Source organism: Leucoraja erinacea, chromosome 12, assembly GCF_028641065.1.
Source record: "Leucoraja erinacea ecotype New England chromosome 12, Leri_hhj_1, whole genome shotgun sequence".
Taxonomy (NCBI): Eukaryota; Metazoa; Chordata; class Chondrichthyes; order Rajiformes; family Rajidae; genus Leucoraja; species Leucoraja erinaceus.
In genome coordinates this window covers 38,603,314-38,625,421 of record NC_073388.1, presented here as the reverse complement: position 1 = coordinate 38,625,421, position 22,108 = coordinate 38,603,314, and the positions used below count along the sequence as shown (strand labels likewise).

The window sequence follows — 22,108 nt, the reverse complement described above, 5'->3', positions numbered from 1 at the left end:
CTCTCTAGTAGGAAATTGATTTGAGACATTTATGGTGCACTAACTAAGTACTGGAGACAGTGTGAACACCACCTAACAAAACCCACACAATGTGTCTGTGAGCACGTGCCCTGTTATGGAATGAATGGGTAGTGCCATTGGTTTGTACTGACAGCAGATTTTGAGCTATTTAATAGTAAGATTAAACGAGAACTTACCAGTTTGAAGTTTGATCTGTATTTTATGAGGAGTTACGATGAGGGATTACGTGAAGAAGCCCGCCAGGACGCATGCGTGTCATTCTTCAAAGCAGCAGTGTGAAATCACAGATAACTGTAATGGCTAAACATAGTAAGATTAGAGAAGTGATACCAGTTGAGTATATGATCAAGGGTGGGAGCGGAGGGCACGTAATCCCTCATCGTAACTCCTCATAAAATACAGATCAAACTTCAAACTGGTAAGTTCTCGTTTAATCTTACTATTTTACTTCGGAGTCACGTGAGTGATTACGTGAAGATTTTAAAGCTCTGTGATCTCATGCCGTGGAAACGAGTCCATGCATCACGTCTGCCTTGATGACTGTAGGAGGAATTGTGTTAGCATAATTTGACATGAATTCGACTGAAATCATAAAATTTATTAACACAAAATTAAAACCCCTTTTTATGGGTTTAAATTAATTTACAGAACTTAAAATTGTTTCTGCAAACGTTCAAGGTTTCATTACTGGTTTGTTGTAAAATAGTTGGAATGTTTTTTCCCCTGACCATCCTGCTGCCTTGAGGATTTGGTCCATTGGTACATCCAACTGCATCACTGCCGATGTAGCTGCAGCCCTGGTGGAATGAGATTTAAAAATATTAGTATCCACCCCAGCCTGTGTTAGCACCTGTTTCAGCCACCTTTGAGATGGTCTGGACCGTCACTCTTTTGTGTGGTTGCTTGTGGCTGACCAGAAGTGCCTTCTCATTGCCTCTTATGATTTTCGTTTTCTCCATGTATAACGACAAATGTCTTACTATACAGAGACGGTCATCTGTTGGGTATGACCTAAATTGCATATTAAGGCCTGCTGATCCCTGTCTGTTCTGCTTTACTAATTCATAGATATGAAACGTAATATTTTCAGTTGAGGAAGTCATGTTGTCCAGTCTTAGTTTATGCAGTGACTGTACCCTCTGTGCCGTGACCAATGCCATTAGCATGACTGTTTTTAATGTCAGTCTGTGTAGGGAGAGAGCTGTTGCTGGAGACCAATTCCTGAGCATCTTCAGGACAATACTTGCATCCCATATTTGGGAGTACCTGGTTCTTGGGGGATTAGTATTAAAAATTCCCCTCAAAAGTTTTGTTACCAGTGGGTGAGTCCCAACAGAGTAACGCTCTGTCCCCTGCCATAGATAAGTCGATAGGGCACTTCTGGTGCAGTTGATGGCACTGTAACTGAGCCCCTCATCATAGTGGAGGCCTGCCAGATATTCCAGAACAGACGGGATGTTCATGTCTCTGTGGGTGATGTTGTTTTTGTGACAATGCATCTCCCACTTCCTGATATAGACCAGATACTGTTTTTTGGTTGACTGTCTTTGGGCCGCCGAGATCATGTTCACTGTTCGGTCCGTCAGTCCCAGTTGTAGTAGAGGTGTTTTTAAACTCTACAAATTAATAAGTTCAAATGGTTATGGCATGGGTGGCTATCCCTTGTTACGGGATGTAGCAATAAATCTGGTCTATGTGGGATGGTGATACATGGTTCTAATACCATGTTTAGTACCACTGGGAACCATGGTTGAGTAGGCCTGGTATTTTGACTACCAAAATACCAGGCGCAGAGTCTTGTTGTATTTTCCTTAATACCCCACTGATGAGGCACAAAGGAGGGAATGCGTAAATAAACAATTTCTCCCAATGCAGCGAAAATGCATCTGTCGCCGTTGCCCCAGGGTCTGGTTCCCAGGAAACATAATTTGCTAACTGGTGGTTAAGTCTGGATGCAAATAGATCGATATCTGGTGTTCCATATCTTGCTGTAATATCAGCAAATACTTTTTTATTCAACATCCATTGGTGTTTTCATTAAACTTGCGTGACCTGGTGTCTGCCACTAAATTTAGTCTTCCTGGTAGGTAAGTGGCTGATATCCAAATATCTCTCTGGCTACACCATTGCCAAATTGTATTAGCCAGATTGTCACATGATGTCGATTTGTTTCCAACCATGTGGTTAGTGTATGCTACCACGGTGGTATTGTCTATCTGTAGTCTAACATGCTGGTGATATGACCCAGTACAATATGACTTTAGGCCATGGAATGCACCCAACATTTCCAGGTAGTTTATGCCCAGTGTGAGTAATAATGATGCCTCCTGAGCAGTCCATCTACCTCCACAGTTGGTGATGGTATTGGTGGCTCCCCATCCAAGTGCACTGGCATCAGTTTGTAGTACCATGGAAGGGTTACTGACAATGATTGGATTGGAACAAAGCCAGATGTTATCTATGCACCATTTTAGTTCCATTTTAGCTTTGATTGGTAGCTTCATATGTCTGTCAAAGTGACCTGCATTGATTTTGAGTGCTTGTATTTTTGCTCTCTGTAAGTTTTGGTAATGTAGAGGTCCAAATTGTGTGGCTGGAAAGGCAGCCACCATTTTGCCGATTAATTTTGCTACCAATCTGATGGATGGTTTGCTGATGTCAATGAGGTTATTGCAAGCCTCTATTAAATCTCTAGCCTTTCCCTTAGGCAGAGTCACCGACATGTGAACTGAGTCAATGGTGAACCCCAAATAGTCCATAGTAGTGGAAGGCGTTAGTTTAGATTGAACTGGATGGATAATAAATCCCAGTTTTTCAAATAACTGTTTTGTGGCTGTTATGGTTTGTTTGGCCAATTCCAAAGTTTTGCCCACAATGAGCATGTCATCTAAATATGCCATGACCATGTGTTTTCGTTTTCGTAGAAACGCTAGGGCTGGTTTCAAAATTTTTGTGAACAGCCTGGGCGCTGATGTTAATCCATTTGGCAGTGCTTTATACTGGCAGAGTTGTCCCATCCAGTTGAATTTTAAGTAACACCTGTGGTCACCTCGTATAGGCACTGAATAGTAAGCATCTTTTAAATCGATGCTGGCCATGAAGTAATCTTTGGAAATTAATTGTTTAGCAGTAACAAAGGTTTCCATTTTGAAGTGAATATATTGTACAAATGTATTCAATTTTGTCAGATCTATGATGATGCGACTACCACCATCTTTTTTGTTTTTGGTAAATATATTGGACACGAATTCTAATGGTTCGTGTTCAGTTTGCTCAATTACACCTTTTACGTAAAGCCGCTCCAGTTCAGCTTGCACTTCTGATTTTTCTTTATCAGAAAGCACGGACATTCGGTTTGGTATATGTTGAACTGGAGGGCTGTACTTGTATATAAACTCTATTGTATATCCCTGGATACTGCTTAAGATGCAAGTATCGGTTGTTAACATGCTCCATGCATTCAGAAAAGAGTGTAATCTCCCACCAACCTCCATGCTCCCTGTATTTTGTAGGAAACCAGACCCACCTACCTCCATTACCAGTGGCAGGTTTACTTCTTTTTGTAGGTTCTTCGCTGCTGTTGTTGCACTGGTGTCTGGATTTGTGGTTTGGTTGGCGCATCTTCCAAGAAGGCCGGCCTGGGCCATGGCCTAAAAAAGACTCATGTTTTGAGTACCGGGCCTTCGAGCTTTCACCAGTCATTCTTGTTCTGCTGGTGGGTGCGTAGGGGTGCTGTCTTTGGCTGTAGTGAGTTTTTGATGGAGTCACTTTTATTAGTCCCAGGGTTTTTGCTTCCTCATCGAGCTCCTTGACTTGCTTCGATAGGTTGCCTCCAAATAATAGTATTGGTGGTTTTGTGGTCCCAGGTTTGCACAGTCCCGCGAATTTTGGTTTAGTGTGGGTTGAATGGCACTCTTCCTGATGTTGTTTATCTCATGTTGAGTGTTGCAGAGTAGTGCCAGTGCATCTTGTTGGTCCTGGGACATGCCCTTGTCACCCACTGTGCGGGCAAATGCTGTTATCCCTGCTGTTAGGAGTTTCAATACTTTTTGTAATTTGACGTCCATACTTCCGACTCCTATTCCAATGTGTTTCCATATACAGGTATTTACTGTTGGAACATTCAGGGATATGCAGTTGCCCGGTGCCAGGTGTCTTGATGTGGTGTCCAGTACAGCCTGTTCTTTTAACTGGTTTAGAGACATATAGTCTATACTGCCAGCTAGCTCTGGCTCCAGATTTTGACCAGTATGAAATTGGACACCATGTCCAGTAGGTTCTCTCGTTCCTGCACCCCTTGCACACTTGTCTTTCCTTCTGCGGACCCACTTCCAGGCCAGCCCAGAACTGACCCGCAGTGCTCCCCTCTGATGAGGTAGAAGCACTGTGCAGCCCTTCAAGAGGTACTGCTGTGGGTTTATCATAGGGCCCACTGTGACCCGACTCCATCTCCCGGAGTCTGTCACGTTGGAGCAAATGCTCCACACACCACTCCATCCGGCTCCAGCGCTCACGGTCGCTGGCCGCCCGCGGTTGTTCAAAGTCGGACTCCTCTGAGTCCACGACCTTGTTTGTTTTTTGTCTAGCCTTACCGCCCGGCCGCGTGGATCTGGCCGGTGCGGAGGCGACATCGGGCACAGCTGATCCCATTATCGGTGATCCAAGTGCCGCTGGCTGCTGCTGGCTGCCCGCTGCTCAGCGATCCTCCCTCACCAGCTTTGTCGCAGACCTTGTCTTCTTTGTTTTGTCCATGTTCCCACCTGTAGTTGGAAATGGAAACAAAAAAGACCGCAGAGTAAACTCTTACCTGCAAGTTGCGGCTTTTAAACTGCCGCTGCGGGGGAACGTCGTTCCACCGCGTCTGACGTTTCGCAATGCGTGTAGCGATATGGCACGCATGCATCCTGGCGGGCTTCTTCACGTAGTCACTAACGTGACTCCGAAGTAAAATCAGGTGTGTTCCAAGCACATCCCCTTTAAAGATACATTAGTTAACTGAGTCAGAAAATGGTAATCTGTGTAACACAACATTTATAATGAATCCCATCAAGACTTGAATTATTTTCTCTGGAATGCCAGAAGTTGTGGAGAGACCTGATAGAACTATATAAAATTATGAGAGGCATAGACAGTCAGAATTCACCACTCTCTGTATGAAAAAAACAAGACTTGAATTATTTTCAGGATGAAAAAATCTAATTCCGGAGGGTATATGTTAAAGGTAAGGTGTATATCTTAAAGGTAAGTTCCGGAAGTGGCGGCGCTGCCCATGCAGCTGCGGCTCGCCTGCAGTCCATCTGTCTTTACTTTTCTTTGTGTTTTCTTTTGTCTTGTTAGATGTATGTTTTAGTTTATGTTTAGTTTTGTATGTGTGGGGGGTAGGGGAAAATTATTTTAGTCTCTTCCTTCAAGGCGATGCAACCTTTTCTTTGTCGTATCTCCATCTCCTTCTGCGCTGAGGCCTAATCGCGGAGCTGGCTGCCTCCAACTGGAACCGACCTCGAGGCTCCGGAGGCAGAGCCTGGACTCACCATCGCGAGGCTGGCCGACTTCGGGGCTGTGGTGGTGCTGTGGCTGTGTTAAACTGTGTTCATTGTGTGTTCTGTTACTTTCTGTCGTGACTGCAAGGTACCCAATTTCGTTCAAACTAAATAGTTTGAATGACAATAAAGGATAATAGTAAGATTAAAACAAGAACTTACCAGTTTGAAGTTTGATCTTGATTTTATGAGGAGTTACGATGAGCGATTACGTGAAGAAGGCCGACATCCCACTTGGCGCGTCATACTTCAAAGCAGTGGTGTGGAATCACAGAAACAAGTAGTTGACCATGAACAAAGTAAGATTTTGAGAACTGAAATGACCATATGACCTTGATAATATGAGGGTGGGAGCGGTGGGCACTTAATCGCTCATCGTAACTCCTCATAAAATCAAGATCAAACTTCAAATAGGTAAGTTCTCGTTTAATCTTACTATTTTACTTCGGAGTCACGTGAGTGACTACATGAAGATTTCAAAAGCTCTGTGATTTCACGCCGGAATCGAATCCATGCGTAACACACTGCTTGAAGTGACCATGGATGAGTGAAAAAAGATTCATGCATTCAGACATGACTTGGTTTGTTATTGCTGCTGCTTGATCATCCAATTAAAATAATAGCGATCCCTTTCATCCAGAGGAAACTATTAACAAGTCAAAAAATGGAGTTGGCAAATACCCCCGAAATGACAACAGTTGTATTAAAAATTGGTAAAGTATGTTCATTTGACCATCCTGCAGCAGCTAGGATGTGGTCCAAAGCAACGTACATAATCCTATGAGCTGATGTGGTAGCAGCCCTGGTGGAGTGAGTGTTAAAATATTTGTATTGACTCCTCCATTCGCCAAACTTCCGTTTTACCACCTGAAGATGGTAGAACTACTTCTTATGAAATATATATATATATATATATTTCTTCCACAAAACATTGTTTCGTTTGGAGCCTTTGAGGCTCTAAGTGATCTAGACGTGTTGTTAATGTGTGACTACACATTCCCGAAGGTCCATCAAGTATGCCATGAAACAGTTTGTACCTCACACCTGGTTAGCTCTATTGAGAGCTGGCTTGAGATAAGGATGTAGCTTGAGCCCCCTGCTGAAGTAATGTTAACATTACGTCATGTCCCATACTCCCATGTTACTGGGCCTGGGAGAACTTGTGTTAAGATATCCTATATAATTCTGGATATCAGAGGGTGAGGCCCGACAGAGTGGGTTCCACTTGCTGCAGCAAATATGATGAGAAGCACGTTTGCACCGTTTAATGGCACTGTAAACTGAGTATTGTCAAAGACTCATAAGAAATGAACTCTAGGACAACAGTTATTCGTGCTGTATTGCATGTAACATGTGTATTTAGCTAGAACCGTTTCCCATCTGCTGAAGTGGATATGTCCTGCCTCTTTTTGGTGCTATCCTGCATTCTGCATTGAGCACTCCACGGATTTGTCTGACAACCCGCGGCACAAGAAATCGTCTCGGAGTCTTCAAGTCAATGACTTGATGTATCATGCAGTCGCTGGTCTCCCGAGTCACAGACTGTACCAGCAAGTTTTATGCTTTGAATTCCCATATAGGTTCTATATATTTCCTTATATTGGCGGGAACCATGGCTGCATATGTCAATCAGGCAGATTGAGGCCTGAAGCGGTGTCTTGCTGGATAAATTGCAAAACCCCACTGATGAGGCAGAATGGAGAAACACACATGCAATAATTCCTCCACCAAGTGGCGATAATGTATCTTTTGCCGCTGTATGCCACATGTTTTGCAGCTGGTAATAAGCCTGTATGTAAATATATTGATATTCAATGTTCCATCGAGCCAAAATGATATTAAATTCTTTGTAGTCCAACATCCATCCTGTGTTTCATAGATTTCACATGGGATAGTAGTTTAAAAATAAGATTAGGTAAATATCACAGGATATTTAAACTTCATAGTACCCATGTGACTAACATATGCCACCCCCATAGTGTATCGACTTGGAGTTGAGCATGCAGATTGTGCACATTCTTACAATAACCTTTAACGTATAGAATGCACCGAGTTATAGGCAGTTGATAACAATTACTGAAAATTGGTAATTTATGCAACCCGCATCCGCCTCCGTAACTGGAGATGGCATACCATACTTCTCATCTTTGAGCACTAGTATTAATTTGTAATACTAAGTATACCCGATCAAAAATACTGGAGCAATGCTGAATACTGCCACTATCGTGATTTCGGTAGCTTCAGCTGAGAATAGCATAGGGTTATTTGTAATGACCTACAGTGGCTTGCAAAAGTATTCATACCCCTTGAACTTTTCCACACTTTGTCACGTTACAACCACAAACGTAAATGTATTGTATTGGGATTTTATGTGATAGACCAACACAAAGTGGTGCATAATTGTGAAGTGGAAGGAAAATGATACATGGTTTTCAAATTTTTTTACAAATAAAAAACTGAAAAGTGTGGCGTGCAAAAGTATTCAGCCCCCCTGAGTCAATACTAGAACCACCTTTCGCTGCAATTACAGCTGCAAGTCTCTACCAACTTTGCACATCTAGAGACTGAAATTTTTGCCCATTCTTCTTTGCAAAATAGCTCAAGCTCAGTCAGATTGGATGGAGAGCGTCTGTGAACAGCAATTTTCAAGTTTTGCCAGAGATTCTCAATTGGATTTAGGTCTGGACTTTGACTGGGCCATTCTAACACATGAATATGCTTTGATCTAAACCATTCCATTGTAGCTCTGGCTGTATGTTTAGGGTCGTTGTCCTGCTGGAAGGTGAACCTCCATCCCAGTCTCAAGTCATTTGCAGACTCTAACAGGTTTTCTTCCAAGATTGCCCTGTATTTGGCTCCATCTATCTTCCCATCAACTCTGACCAGCTTCCCTGTCCCTGCTGAAAAAAAACATTCCCACAGCATGATGCTGCCACCACCATGTTTCACAGTGGGGGTGGTGTGTTCAGGGTGATGTGCAGTGTTAGTTTTCCGCCACACATAGCGTTTTGCATTTAGGCCAAAAACTTCAATTTTGGTCTCATCTGACCAGAGCACCTTCCTCCACATGTTTGCTGTGTCCTCCACATGGCTTGTGGCAAACTGCAAACGGGACTTCTTATGGCTTTTTTTCAACAATGGCTTTCTTCTTGCCACTCTTCCATAAAGGCCCGATTTGTGGAGTGCACGACTAATAGTTGTCCTGTGGACAGATTCTCCCACCTGAGCTGTGGATCTCTGCAGCTCCTCCAGAGTTACCATGGGCCTCTTGGCTGCTTCTCTGATCAATGCTCTCCTTGCCCGGCCTGTCAGTTTAGGTGGACGGCCATGTCTTGGTAGGTTTGCAGTTGTGCCATACTCTTTCCATTTTCGGATGATGGATTGAACAGTGCTGCATGAGATGTTCAAAGCTTGGTATATTTTTTTATAACCTAACCTTGCTTTAAACTTCTCCACAACTTTATCCCTGACCTGTCTGGTGTGTTCCTTGGGCTTCATGATGCTGTTTGTTCACTAATGTTCTCTAACAAACCTCTGAGGACTTCACAGAACAGCTGTATTTATACTGAGATTATATTACACACAAGTGGACTCTATTTACTAATTAGGTGACTTCTGAAGGCAATTGGTTGCACTGGATTTTATTTAGGGGTATCAGAGTAAAGGGGGCTGAATACTTTTGCACGCCACACTTTTCAGTTTTTTATTTGTAAAAAAATTTGAAAACCATGTGTCATTTTCCTTCCACTTCACAATTATGCGCCACTTTGTGTTGGTCTATCACATAAAATCCCAATAAAATACATTTACGTTTGTGGTTCTAACGTGACAAAATGTGGAAAAGTTCAAGGGGTATGAATACTTTTGCAAGCCACTGTATATGGTACTAGAGAGGTTTATTCTTTGCATGTTTTAACTTCAGGTAATGCAAAGCCCAACTTGTACCGCTTCTTCTTCTTGCGTATGGCTTGCACAGCCTAAAGTTGTAGTACAACTTGTTCTATTTGATCTTATTTGATTGTGCATGCCGGGTTGATTGCATTCGTAGAAATAGGGTGGACCACGTGAAGGTTGCAATCTCCCACCCCACTTGTACCGCTGATACACAGCTGCTAAATTGTCAACTACATCTTGATGAATAGAAGCTGCTGTTAATTGCATCTCTTGCTCCAGGGCGGAATCCCTTGTTAGTTGATAGTTAAATGTTAGTCCCAATAATCAGTGCTGATTGGTATCAACTTAAATTTAGCTGGATAGGTGGGACCCTGATTCTTCAAATATAGTTTGGGCCTATAACAGTTATTTTTTTGCAAAACCCAGCGTTTAACATATTCCAGATAAATGATAACTATTGTTCTTGAGCTCTGAGCAGCCCAAGCTCCATTTGGAAATTTGGTAGATAAACCTGGGAATTGTAGTTAGCCTATTTTGCAATGCTTTAACTCTTATTATAGCCCCATCCAGGTAAATTTCAAATATCTCTGGCGATTCCAGTGAATTTGAAACTGCATAGCATGCATCTTTGAGATTGATGCTTGCCATATAGCTCCTATAAAACAGTTGTTAGGCCGTAACAAAAATTTACTATTCTGAAGGTCTGTACTGCACTTATGTGTTAAACCTGGATGAAGTGATATCCTCCATCTGTCACCTGTCCTGAAAGGCAATCCTGCCCATAATACTGGGCTTGCCTCGAAGATAACTCCGGTCCGAATTGAAAGTCTGCTTGGAACCTATGTATGTTATGCAGTAAAAATAAGCACATGTTATCATCTGTTTTAGAAAAACAGATCTGACATTCATTTTATTGTCATTTTGAAAAAAAACACAAGAGTAAAAATTACCAACATGTAACTGGTCCACAATCCCTTGTTTCGGTAAACCCAGACCCACCTACCTCCATGGCTACCGGTGGTCTTGTGGTAAGCCCAAAGGCCCCTAATGCGGGTTCCTTTTCTCTCCTTGATTGGGAGTAGGACTGGTAGGGAGTGTGGATTCCATGTTTCTCCTGACCTCTGCTTGGGTCTTGGTCTGAAAACCTCATCATACTGAGCCTGCCTTGTAAGACAATTCTGGCCATAATTCTGAGTCTACCTTGAAAGACGACTGATCATATTTCCGTGCCCAACTTTCAAGCTACCACCGGCTTCAATGAACCACTTACCCCCTATGGAGGTGTGGGGTGTGTTGTCGCCTACTGATGAAGTTTTGCTTGTCGTCGGTACCTTGATTGGTCCGACAGCTTTTGCTTCCTTCTTCTGGTCTTACCTGAAGAGAGGATTCGGCGGCTGGTTTCTCCAAAGTCACCCTGATAGCGCTGATCCCTTGCCGGCACTTGTAGCGTGCGGGTATTCTGCCAACTGCTGGCCCTTAACGCCATATGCATGTGCTTCAGTATGTTCATACTTTAAATTCGAGATCAGTTACCTACTGATCACTCACACTCCCCTCCACTGATAGTGAGATTTGTAGGCAGCCCTGAAAACAGGAGCTGCCGCAGGCTCCTGAGGATACCTGCACTTATATGGCCCACCAGCGGACCTAAATGAGGTTCTTGCTTTGGGTCAGACTGAAACTGACCGTGGATGCTCCTCTCCTCAGAGCAGGAGACATTTGTGCAGCCCTGAAACAGGTGCCGCTGCCTGCGGCTTCTCCATAATACCCGGGCTGATAACGCCTTCCTTTGGAGAATATCATTGTAGAGCACCTCTCCATCAGGTGCTCCGTGTGGGTTTTGAATGTTTAAAACACGTTACCCATGAAGGAGGTTATCCTCTCCATCCGGGATCCTCCTGGCCCGACTTGTTTCTGGACTTTCTCCTTGCGCTCCCTGGGCCTCTTCCCTACACTCCTCTCCACAGAGAGGAGATATAATTTAATGGCTAACCTTCCAAACAGGTTTGCCTAGGGACTTCTGGCCCATATGTTTAAATGTTTGGGCCTCTTCCCTGCACTCCCCTGCACAGGGAGGGGGATACAATTTTCTTGACTAACCTTTAAAGGCTGTCTAGGTGCTGTCGGCATCTGTCCGACGCTTCTGGCTCCATTGCCAGCGATTTATGGGACGAAATTTGACCGCCACCCGTACTGCCGCAGTCTCTGTAATGAGTCCCGCGGTCTCTGTGGCGGCTGCCGCGGTCTCTGTGGCGGGCCCCGCGCTCTGTAGCGGGTGCCGCGGTGCCACTCCATTTCCGGGTATCCCCGAGGTCATGACCGCGATTCCCTCTGTTCCGTGACGGGGTTCCCGCGGTCCATAGAGGTTTACCCGCGGCCCGTCCTGACTTTGCCCCCAATCCAGCAGGCAAATTCTGAAAATGAGTTTCCTGCAAAACAAAAGCAATTCCAGAGGTAAGTTTAAAACTTACCGTGTTGGTTTAAAACTTACCGCTGGACAGCGCGAATGCTGCCATCAGTCGGCTCGTTTGCGCAAAGCGAGTCAACGTAATGACGCGCCTAGTGGGATGACGGCCTTCTTCACGTAGTCACTCACGTGACTCCGAAGTAAAATCAATAATCAAAGTTTAAAGCCAATGTGTGGGGCGACTTTTTTATACAGAGCAAGGTGAGTTCCTGGAACACGCTGCCATGTGGTGGCATTGGCAGATATGATAGTGGCAGTTTGGATATGCTGGGAATGGAGGAGTTTGGATTATACCCAGGCAGATAAACAATGGTCTTGGCATTATGTTAGGCACAGACATTTTGGGTTGAAGGGCCTGTTCTTGTGCTGTACTGTTTCTATGTTTAACGCTGATTTTGCTAACCAAGATATTTTTGTGATGACCTTCTTGAAATAGAGATTGCACCCCTTGAAGTTGAAGTAATTGAAGAGGAAACAACAGAAAATGAACCAGGTGAGCTGCCAGGAGAGGGGGTTGAGGCAGGTACAAAAATGGCATTTTTAAGAGACACTTGGATAGGTAAGGCTTTGAGGGATGTGGACCAGATACGGGCAAATTGGACTACCTTGGTCAGCATGGGTGAGTTGGGCCGAAGGGTCTGTTTCCATGCTGTATAACTCTATAATTGTAAATAGACAATAGATGCAGGAATAGGCCATTCGTCCCTTCGAGCCAGCATCACCATTCAATGTGATCATTGGTATCCACCAGGAATGCCAGGTCAATAACTAGCTTAGTACTGTATTGGTGGCCGATTCAGCATGTTATTGATCTCCCACCCCTCTGGTGAAGCTGGGTGAGAGGTATCATTGACAATTGGAGATGGAAACAGGAGAGGTGGAGAGAGGGAAGGGAGATTGAAGCACGTGCAAATCAAGGAAGGAAAGAGGAATGGTAGACACAAGAAACTGCAAAGGCCCAAGTCTTGTGTAAATCATAAAAGTGCTGGAGGAACTCAGTGGGTCAGGCAGCATCTGTGCAGGGAATAGATAGGTAATGTTTTGAGTCGGGACTAAAAGAGAAATGATAGATAGAGGTAAAAGGACACGGGTGAGGGATGGGGAGAGCATTCGAAGAAGAGCAACATTTCTTTTGGGGTTGCGTGGAAGAAATGAATTTTATCCTCTTGGTGAGGAAAAGTTTATTGTACATCCCAGGCACAACGACCTGCTGGAGGAAGGGTTTTGGGAATATGTGTCATTCTGCATGGTGGGAATTACTTGATTCCAAAGGTTTAATGAAGGGAGAGGGCTGGATTTTGCAATCCAGAGTGTAGACCAGTGGAAAAATTACGGGACAATTTGGGGAATTAGATTCACGGGATTGGAGGGAGATGGAACTTCTCTATGTAGAAACAAGGAAGTGCAGATACTGGGTTACAAAAAACCCAAGAGATCAACAGCATGCCGATCACAACAGTGCTAAGCTAGTTATTCATGTGGCATTCCCTTATAGTTATCCAGTCACACAATATGGATGTCATGGATATGTGACATTTCTGGTCGAGATGCTTCTTCAGACAGATTGTGGTGAGGGTGGGGAAAAAGCAGGAAGAGAGGTGGGGACAGGAGCAAGCTTGGCAAAGGTAAGATTCAGCCTGAAGAAGGATCTAGATCTGAAACATCAAACATTCCTTCTCTCCAGAGATACTGCCTCTCCCGCACAGTTACTACAGCAAAGGATGGATGGACACAGATGGCAGGACAAAGCCTGGCATGTGATTAGGTGCTACCTGACACTTCACACACTGTTTAAGAAGGAACAGCAGATGCTGGAAAATCGAAGGTCCACAAAAATGCTGGAGATACTCAGTGGGTGCAGCAGCATCTATGGAGCGAAGGAAATAGGCAACGTTTCGGGCCGAAACCCCCCCATCAGTCTGAAGAAGGGTTTTGGCCCTAAACCTTGCCTATTTCCTTCGCTCCATAGATGCTGCTGCACCCGCTGAGTATCTCCAACATTTTTGTGTAACTTCACACACTCTGTCCTGCCCACATCTCTCTTCCAGCTTTCTCTTCCCCCCCCCCCCCCCCCCCCCCCATCCTACAATCAGTCAAAAGGGTCCCAGCCCAAAACATCGCCTATCCATGTCCTCCAGAGATGCTCCCTGACCCATTGAGTTACTCCAGCACTTTGTTGCTGGAGTAATATCACCTTACAAATATTGGGACTAGTTATTTACAAAGTTGATGTTGTGAGTTCATGTTTCGGAAAGGTGTAAGATCTTTCCTCTGTGATATTTGTTCTTAGAATGATTAAAGTAAAACATTAATGTCTCTACCTTAATGTCCTATAAATTATCCGCATTTCCCTACAATCAGGCGGAATCTCCCCCACTCTGTCCTGCCAACACCTCTCTTTTAGCATTCTCCCCACCTCCCACCCAAACACACCCAACAATCAGTCCTGGCTTGGAACACCACCTATCCATGTTCTCCAGAGATGCTGCCTGACCTGCTGAGTTACTCCAGCACTTTGTGCCTTTCTTTGATGAAACCAACATCTGCAGTTCCTTTTTATTACAATCATCCACATTATTGGTTGGGTTTTGAGATATCATAACATGCCATTTTTAAAAACCTTGTAAAAAGATCACAAAACATGTCTGTATAGGTTGTGAACCATCACTGTTGGCCTCTCTTATACAAAGCCACGCCGTTTTGGCAACAGCATGCTTTGCTGGCTAAATGTTTTGCCTGCTGCTTGTGTCTTGACACAGAGCTGACAGCCTTTCAGCCAGCCTTCAACGATTAAAGAAATTAAAGTTACACTGGGGTTAAAGTTACAAAAGTGTATCGATTTAAGGATTTGTTTTCTATTTTATGTAACTATTTTGTTAACCCTGCCAATACCAAGTGCAGTGATGCTATAGATAGATAGATGCATGTTAAAAAATTTAAGATGTATGAGACCAAGTTGCGGGGGGAACACTAACCACCCCCCACACACACTAATCACCCCTCCTTGATATTATATTAATATTATTCATTCACTCCTTTTACCCCATCCCCGCCCTATCCAATCAAACATAGCCCCCAACTCGCAGGTACATCTAGAGAGGGAGGGGGAGTGGGGTCGAGAGAGAGGGCAAGAGAGAGGGGGGAGAGGAGAGGAGGGGTGTAGAGGAGGGGGGGAGAGGAGGCGCTGGAGAGGAGGAGGGGAGCAGGGCGGGCGGGCGGTCGGCCGGGGAGTGGGCAGCGGGCGTCAACCAAAGGACTGCGAGTTGATCGACTTCAATCCAGAGCCCGATTTGCTTGTTCTTTCTGTGTCTTTTGAATACCGGGGGGATGATGTCACTCGCACCGTGTGAAAGATGGCAGGCACGCGATCCATTGTGACGTCATAGGCGAAAGACAGTTGTTTTTATTTCAAAGTTTTTTTAACATTTTCATTAATAACTCAAGAAATAAAGCATGAATTTTCATATAAGGTGATTTTGGACTCCAGGGGGAAAATCTCTACCGGAATATGTAAAAATGTTACCGTTAGCGCGTCTTTTTTTTGAGAAGATGTGATTGTACACAAACAAATAATCACACAAAAACACACATCCACATCCAAGATCAGACTTTTAATAGTTACTAGACCACGAGGTTACAGGAAGACCTTTTTGCACTCAGTTTTATTCCACCAGGGAGGTCTTACCTTCCACTACCTGCAACCTCCGGCAACTACCTTCAACTAGCATCACATCCGGCTTCGACTAAAAAATTACCGAGTTTTAAAACGGCAACCTATTTTAAGTTGTGGCCGGTTTTTAATTTTTTTAAATAATCGCCGTAACATAGAAGAAGCGGAAACCACTTTCGACTATTAGGGAGACTGACAAAAACCTCCGGGAACCGCACGGAAACATTGGGTGGCGCGCAAAGTCTCCAGAGGTTTCCGTTCAGGTTTCCGTTCAGGTTTCCTAAGTCGGACAGGGGCATAACAGTGCCAGGGACCTGGGTTCGATCTGTCCAAGGGTGCTGTCTGTTTGGAGTTTGCACGTTCTTCCTGTAACCTCATGGGTTTTCTCCGGGTGCTCTATTTTCCTCTCACATCCCAAAGACGTACAGGTTTGTAGGTTAATTGGGTTTTGTAAATTGGCCCTAGTTGAGACAGTGCTAGCGTACAGGTGATCGCTGGTCGGTGTGGACTTGGTGGGATGAAGGGCCTGTCACCACTCTGTATCTAGAATCAATAAACAAAGACTGTTGAATAGCTGGACTTTAAGAATGAGAGCTGGGATGTGGGACATTCATTAGAGCAGGGAACAAAGGGATGGAATGGCAAGGATGGCAGCAAGAGTTTGTATTTATTTCCTTCTGTACAGATCAGGTTTTCTTTATTTCTGTAGAATATGGTGGTGGGTTACTTGAAGAGGATAGGATTTGGGGCAGAGGGAAATGGTAGGTTTTTCCTAACTATTTTAGGAAGTTGGACGGCATAGGTTTAAGGTGAGGGGGGATTTTGAAGGGATCCGAGGGACAATTTTTTCACACAGAAGGTAGCGGTTACATGGAGCAATCTGTCCGAGGAAGTGATAGAGGTGGGGGTATACTTACAAAGTTTAAAGACACTTGGACAGATACATGCCTCAAATTACATTGGTGCGATTATTGAAAAAGCAGATGGTTTTTATTAACAAAAATATTTTTTTATAAATTCCACGTCAATATAGAGATTGTCATCCCTGAGATAGAAATTATTGAGGAAACTGCAGAAGATGTGTCGGGTAAGCAGTCAGTTCAACATTTACTCAACTCACCATGACCAGCAGATATTCAATCACAGACCAGAATGCAGATGAAGCAGGGAGAGAGGGCACAGCGCGCAGCGAGAAGAGCTGCTGCCTCACAGCACTAGAGTTCAATCCTGACATCGGGTGCTGACTGTGCAGAGTTTGCACGTTCTCTGTGACATGGGTTTCCTCCGGGTGCTCCGGTTTCCTCCCATGTTCCAACGATGTGCGGGCTTGTGGGATAATTGGCCCTCTGTAAATTGCCCCAAGTGTGGTGGGATTGGGTGAGAAAGTGGGATAACGTAAAACTCATGTGAACGGGGTGATTAATGGTCAGTGTGGACGGTGGGCTGTTGGACCTGTTTCATGCTGTATTTTTCAATTTAATTTAATTTAAAAAATGGATAATGGGATAGATGCACACGAAGAGAGGGAAGAAATGGTGACCGGAATGGAAAGAGAGCTGTGTGGAAAATGAGACGTGGGACAAGGCAGAGGGAGAAAGTGAGCAATAAATGTTGGTGAAGTAGAAGGGTTTGGGAAGACCAAGCTCTGTTTTTGAGGGTGTGTTGTGTTCACTGCACCATATGAGGTCTGGTTTTCTTTTCTTTAGTTTGTGAAACCAGCCCCTTTGGCCCACCGAGTTCATGCAGACCAATGATCACCCTTACACTAGTTCTATCCTACACACTGGGCACAATGTACAGAAGCCAATTAACCTACAAACCAGTAGGACTTTGCAGTGGCGTAGCATGGGGGGGGGGGAAAAGGGGCAGAGGGGTGGTTGCCCCGGGCGCTAAATTTTTAGGGGCGCAAAAAAAAGTTGGATACATTTTTTTTATAAAATGGCAAAACATTTTGTTCTAAAGGCACTCTGCACCTCTTTAGCAGCCTTCCCCTGAATTATTGTAATAAAATGTAATTTTTTTTGCCATTTTATAATTTTTTTTTATCTAACAATTTTTTTGCGCCCCTAAAAATTTATCCAACAAGTTTAACCAACCAGCGATCTCTGCGCCGAGGCCACTGCCACTGTCCCAGCCGCCGCTGTCATCTACTGGGCCCGTGGTCAGGTCGAGTGGCCGCTGCCGCCGGAACATGCCCCAGCTCCGAGTTCTGGTCGCCGCTGTCCCAGCTCCGAGGCCAGGTCGCTGCTGCTCCAGCTCCGATACCATGGCTGGCTGCTGCCGCTGCCCCCGCTCCGAGGCCAGGCCGCCGCTGTCGCTGTCGCTGCCCCCGCTCCGAGGCCAGGTGGCCGCTGCCGCCGTCCCAGCCGCTGTCGCCGCCCCAGCTCCGAGGCCAGGCCGCCGCTGTCGCTGTCCCCGCTCCAAGGCCAGGGCGCCGCTGCCGCCGCCACAGCTCCAGGGCCAGGCCGTCGTCCCAGCCGCTGCCGCCGCCATCCCAGCTCCGATGCCGGGCAGCCGCTGCCGCTGTCCCAGCTCCGAGGCCAGGCCGCCGCTGTCAAAGCCGCCGCTGCCACTGTCAAAGCCGCCGTTGCCGCTGCCGCTGCCCAGCTCCGAGTACTGGTCACCGCTGCCGCTGTCCCAGCCGCCGCTACCGCTGCCCCAGCTCCGAAGCCGCCATTAGGCCTCGGCGCAGGCGGAGACGGGGGATACGACAAAAGAAGTCGCATCCCCCGAAGGAAGAGACCAAAAACCGCTAATGAGGAGGCGCAATATTTTAAACTGCCCCGGGCGCGCAAAACCCACACTATGCCACTGGGACTCTGGCATGTGGGAGGAAACCAGGGCGCCAGGAGAAAGCCCACGTGGTCACAGGGAGAATGTACAAACTCCACACAGATAACACCCATGGTCAGGAGCAAACCCGTGACTGGTGCTGTAAGGCAGTAACTAACTCTACCACTATGCCACAGTGCAATAGGGAATTGTTTCTCAAATGTCCAGAGTTCAATATTTCGATTGAGGGGAGGGAATGGGATGATTAGGCCTGTGCTCGCGAAAATGTAGAAACAGCGTTTAATCCCGAGTCTGCTCTTAATTATATTGGAATTAATCTTGGCCCTGAGATTGTAGGCGTTGTGGAATTGCAATTGATGTCCAGTAGGAAAGAACCGTTTCTGTTGTTTAAGGAATGATTCCTTAATATCTGATGACAAGGAACTGCAGATGCTGGTTTAAAAATAAATACAAAAAGTCCTGAAGTAACTTAGTGGGCAGCATTTCTAGAGAACCAATGTGTTTGTGTTTAGAAAACTGCTGTTAAATGCCTCACCTTCAATTGTGTATTTTCCCTTCCATTTGACCATACCAAGTGCAACACCGCACACTAGGTTGGATTAAACTCTATCTGCCATTTCGGAAGCCTGTTTATATCCTGCTGTATACTTTGACAGCCTTCCTTACTGTCAGCAACTCCGCCAATTTTGTGTCATCTTACTATGCAAAACCATCTACATTTATGTCCAACACCCAGATTTCTCAGCACATATCTTTGCAGAACAGTACTGGTGTCAGTCCTCCAGCAAGAATAATCCCCTGCCCCCAATGCTCTCTGAATCTATGAATACCAAGACTCCATGGATCCCGTGCATCTTAATCTTTTGGATCAAGTTACCATGATAGACTTATTCCAAACCTTACTACAGTCAAAGCAGCCAACATCCATTGTACTAAACCTCATTAATCACCTTCATCATCTCCTCGAATCACTCAATCTAGTCATAAGACATAACCTGCCACGGACAAAGCCATGCTGACTGTTCATAATTATTTGTTCTCTTCCAAATGTGAGTAAATCCTGTTATGAAGAACCCTCTTCAGTGGGTTCCCTATATTTGAGGCTCACTGGCCTAGAATTCCATGGATTATCTCTACTTCCTTAGTTAAACCAAGAAGCAAAATTGACGCACCAAGTGCTGGAGTAACTCAAGAGGTTAGGCAGCATCCCTGGAGAACATGGATAGGTGGCCCTAAGGGTCCCAACCTGAAATGTCATCTACCCATATGCTGCCTGATCCGTTGAGTTGCTCCAGCACTTTGTGTCCTTGTGTGTATGGAACAACATTGTCTACTCTCCACATTTAAATGCAGTTTTACCTGTCGTAGCCTAATTTAAATGGATTTATACAATTTGGCTTAAAAATCTGCAACCATCAGTATTAATGTGTAATGTATGTTTAATCTGTTACAATTAGTATTAATGTGTACTGTACATTTATTAACAAGGGATTTTTATTATGTTCTTGCAAAAAAACTACAGGCCCTAAATTTGAAATTAATGAAGAGAACTCAACACAACTTGTACCAGGTAAGGAAGTCCAAAGCCAAGTCGAATCTGTTGTCAAATGCTTAAGTACGGTGAAGTAAAGGGAGAACAAAATCTTCTTCACAACGGTATTCCAAAGCTGTATCTTTCAGTTGCTCAGTCGGTCAAACAATTCAAACTGCAAACAGTTATACAAGATTATACAAGATAGTAAAAAGAAAAAACATAAAAAAAGAAGACATTAGTGCAAAAACACAATTAGAAAACATGATAATGCAAGAGTTGAGGACTTTTCAGGTCGGGACCCTTCTTCAGACTGATGGAGTTGAGGGGGGATAGCTGGTGGAGAGAGAGGTGAGGGGACGGAGTGGGACACCCTCTGCTCCAGTCTGAAGAAGGGTCCCAACCCAAAACATCGTCTGTCCATTTCCCTCCAGAGATGCTGCCTGGCCCGCTGAGTTCCTCCAGCGCATACTGTAGATTTTTTGCCCAGATGAACAAGGGATTTTGCTCAGATTTATGGATGAGTTTTCCCATTGACAGGGATCTGGACTTGAGGGTTTTCAGGCTTGAGGTATGGGGATGGATTGGATAGGCTGGGACCATTTTCTTTGGAGCATCAGAGGGGTGAACTTATTCAGGTGTACGAGGTTGTGAGGGGCATGGATAATGTGAATGCTCACAGTTTTTTTCTTAGCGTAGAGGATCCTAAAACTAGAGGACATGGGTTTTAAGGTGAGAGTATAGAGATTTAAGAGGGGCCTTCGGGGTAATCCTCATCTGAAATGAGCAGCCAGAGGAATCTATAGAAGCAGTTACAACCATGACTTTTAAAATACATTTGTACAGATTTAAGTATAGGAAGGATGTAGAAGATTATGGGCAAAGTGCAGGCAAAACGCACCAGCCAAGTTGCCAATTTGGTTGGCATAGACTAGATGGGCCAAAGGGCCTGTTTCTGCTGCACAGCTCCAAGACTTGATGACAGAATTTGACTTGTGTGGCTTTAATTCAGTTTGGCCTGGAAGGTTGTAAGCTACGTAACAGCTGTCATTTATAATGACAAACTATAGTTTTAAAATTTTGAGTTTTGAAGTTGGGAGGTCATGTTGCAGTTATGTAATTCATTGGTGAGGCCACATTTCGAGTATTGTGTTCAGTTCCGGGCACCATGTTAGTGGAAAGATGTTGTCAAGTTAGAAAGGGTACATAGAAAATTTAGGAGGATGTTGCCAGGATCTGAGATATAGAGAGAGGTTAAGCTGGTTGGGACTATTCCTTGGAGCACACGTGGATGAGGGGTGATTTTTTAGAGGTGTAGAAAATCATGAGAGGAATAGATTGGGTAGATGCACAGTATTTTGTCCAGAGTAGGGGAATCGAGAACCAGAGGACATAGGTTTAAGGTGAAGGAGGAAAGATTTAATAAGAATCTGAGGGGTAACTTTTTCCCACAAAAAGTGATGGGTGTATGGAACGAGCTGCCAGAGGAGGTAGTTGAATAAGGGACTATTGCAACGTTTAAGAAGCAATTGGACAGGCACATGGATAGGACAGGTTTAGAGGGATATGGGCCAAACGCAGGCAGCTGGGACTAGTGTGGATGGGACAAATTGGTCGGTGTGAGCTACTCAGTGTAGGGCCTGTATGACCATGACTCTGTGATAATGATTGGTTAACCAATGTATTTTGGTCACGTCCATGTGGTTGTAGACACTACAAGCCCTGAACTGGAAAGTCCTGAGGTCACCTCAAATGATTCAGAAATCGCATTAGTATCAGGTAAGATCAAGACTACACTGTTGGATGCAAGGCCTATTGATGCAAAGCCAGAATACAAAATAGTTGATTTTAATGTACTCAATGTTTTTATTTCTATGTACAACTATGCTAAGTTAAATTACATGCCCATTTCCTTTAAATTAAGTTAGCTCATGGTGACGGGTTTTGTCCTACGTTCCTTGATTCCATTCACATCCAATAAAATATTGGGTACAACAACCTCTTGTAGAGGCTCTGATGCATTTTGTTTAACATTTTTTTTGAGGAAATCTTATATGCTTAATGAAGAAATAGTTCTAAGGGTTTGACCCCCTGCTCCATGGTGAAAGAGATATGGAGAAAATTGGCACGCTACTCCACGTTTCTTGACCTTACATTTGTTCTGCTTGGGAAGAGCAAACTTTGAATCTTTG

At 44.6% G+C, this 22,108-nt stretch overlaps 1 protein-coding gene across 1 annotated transcript in view; it reads left to right on the top strand.

Annotated features, from left to right (window-relative positions):
- The window catches only part of LOC129702278 (uncharacterized), a 120,134-nt gene that overhangs the window by 27,632 nt on the left and 70,394 nt on the right, over positions 1 to 22,108 (top strand). Inside the window, exons 8-11 of the mRNA XM_055643985.1 lie at positions 12,359 to 12,415; positions 16,626 to 16,679; positions 19,908 to 19,955; positions 21,627 to 21,695. Coding sequence (XP_055499960.1) covers positions 12,359 to 12,415; positions 16,626 to 16,679; positions 19,908 to 19,955; positions 21,627 to 21,695 — 228 coding nt within the window. The remainder of the gene's footprint in view (positions 1 to 12,358; positions 12,416 to 16,625; positions 16,680 to 19,907; positions 19,956 to 21,626; positions 21,696 to 22,108) is intronic.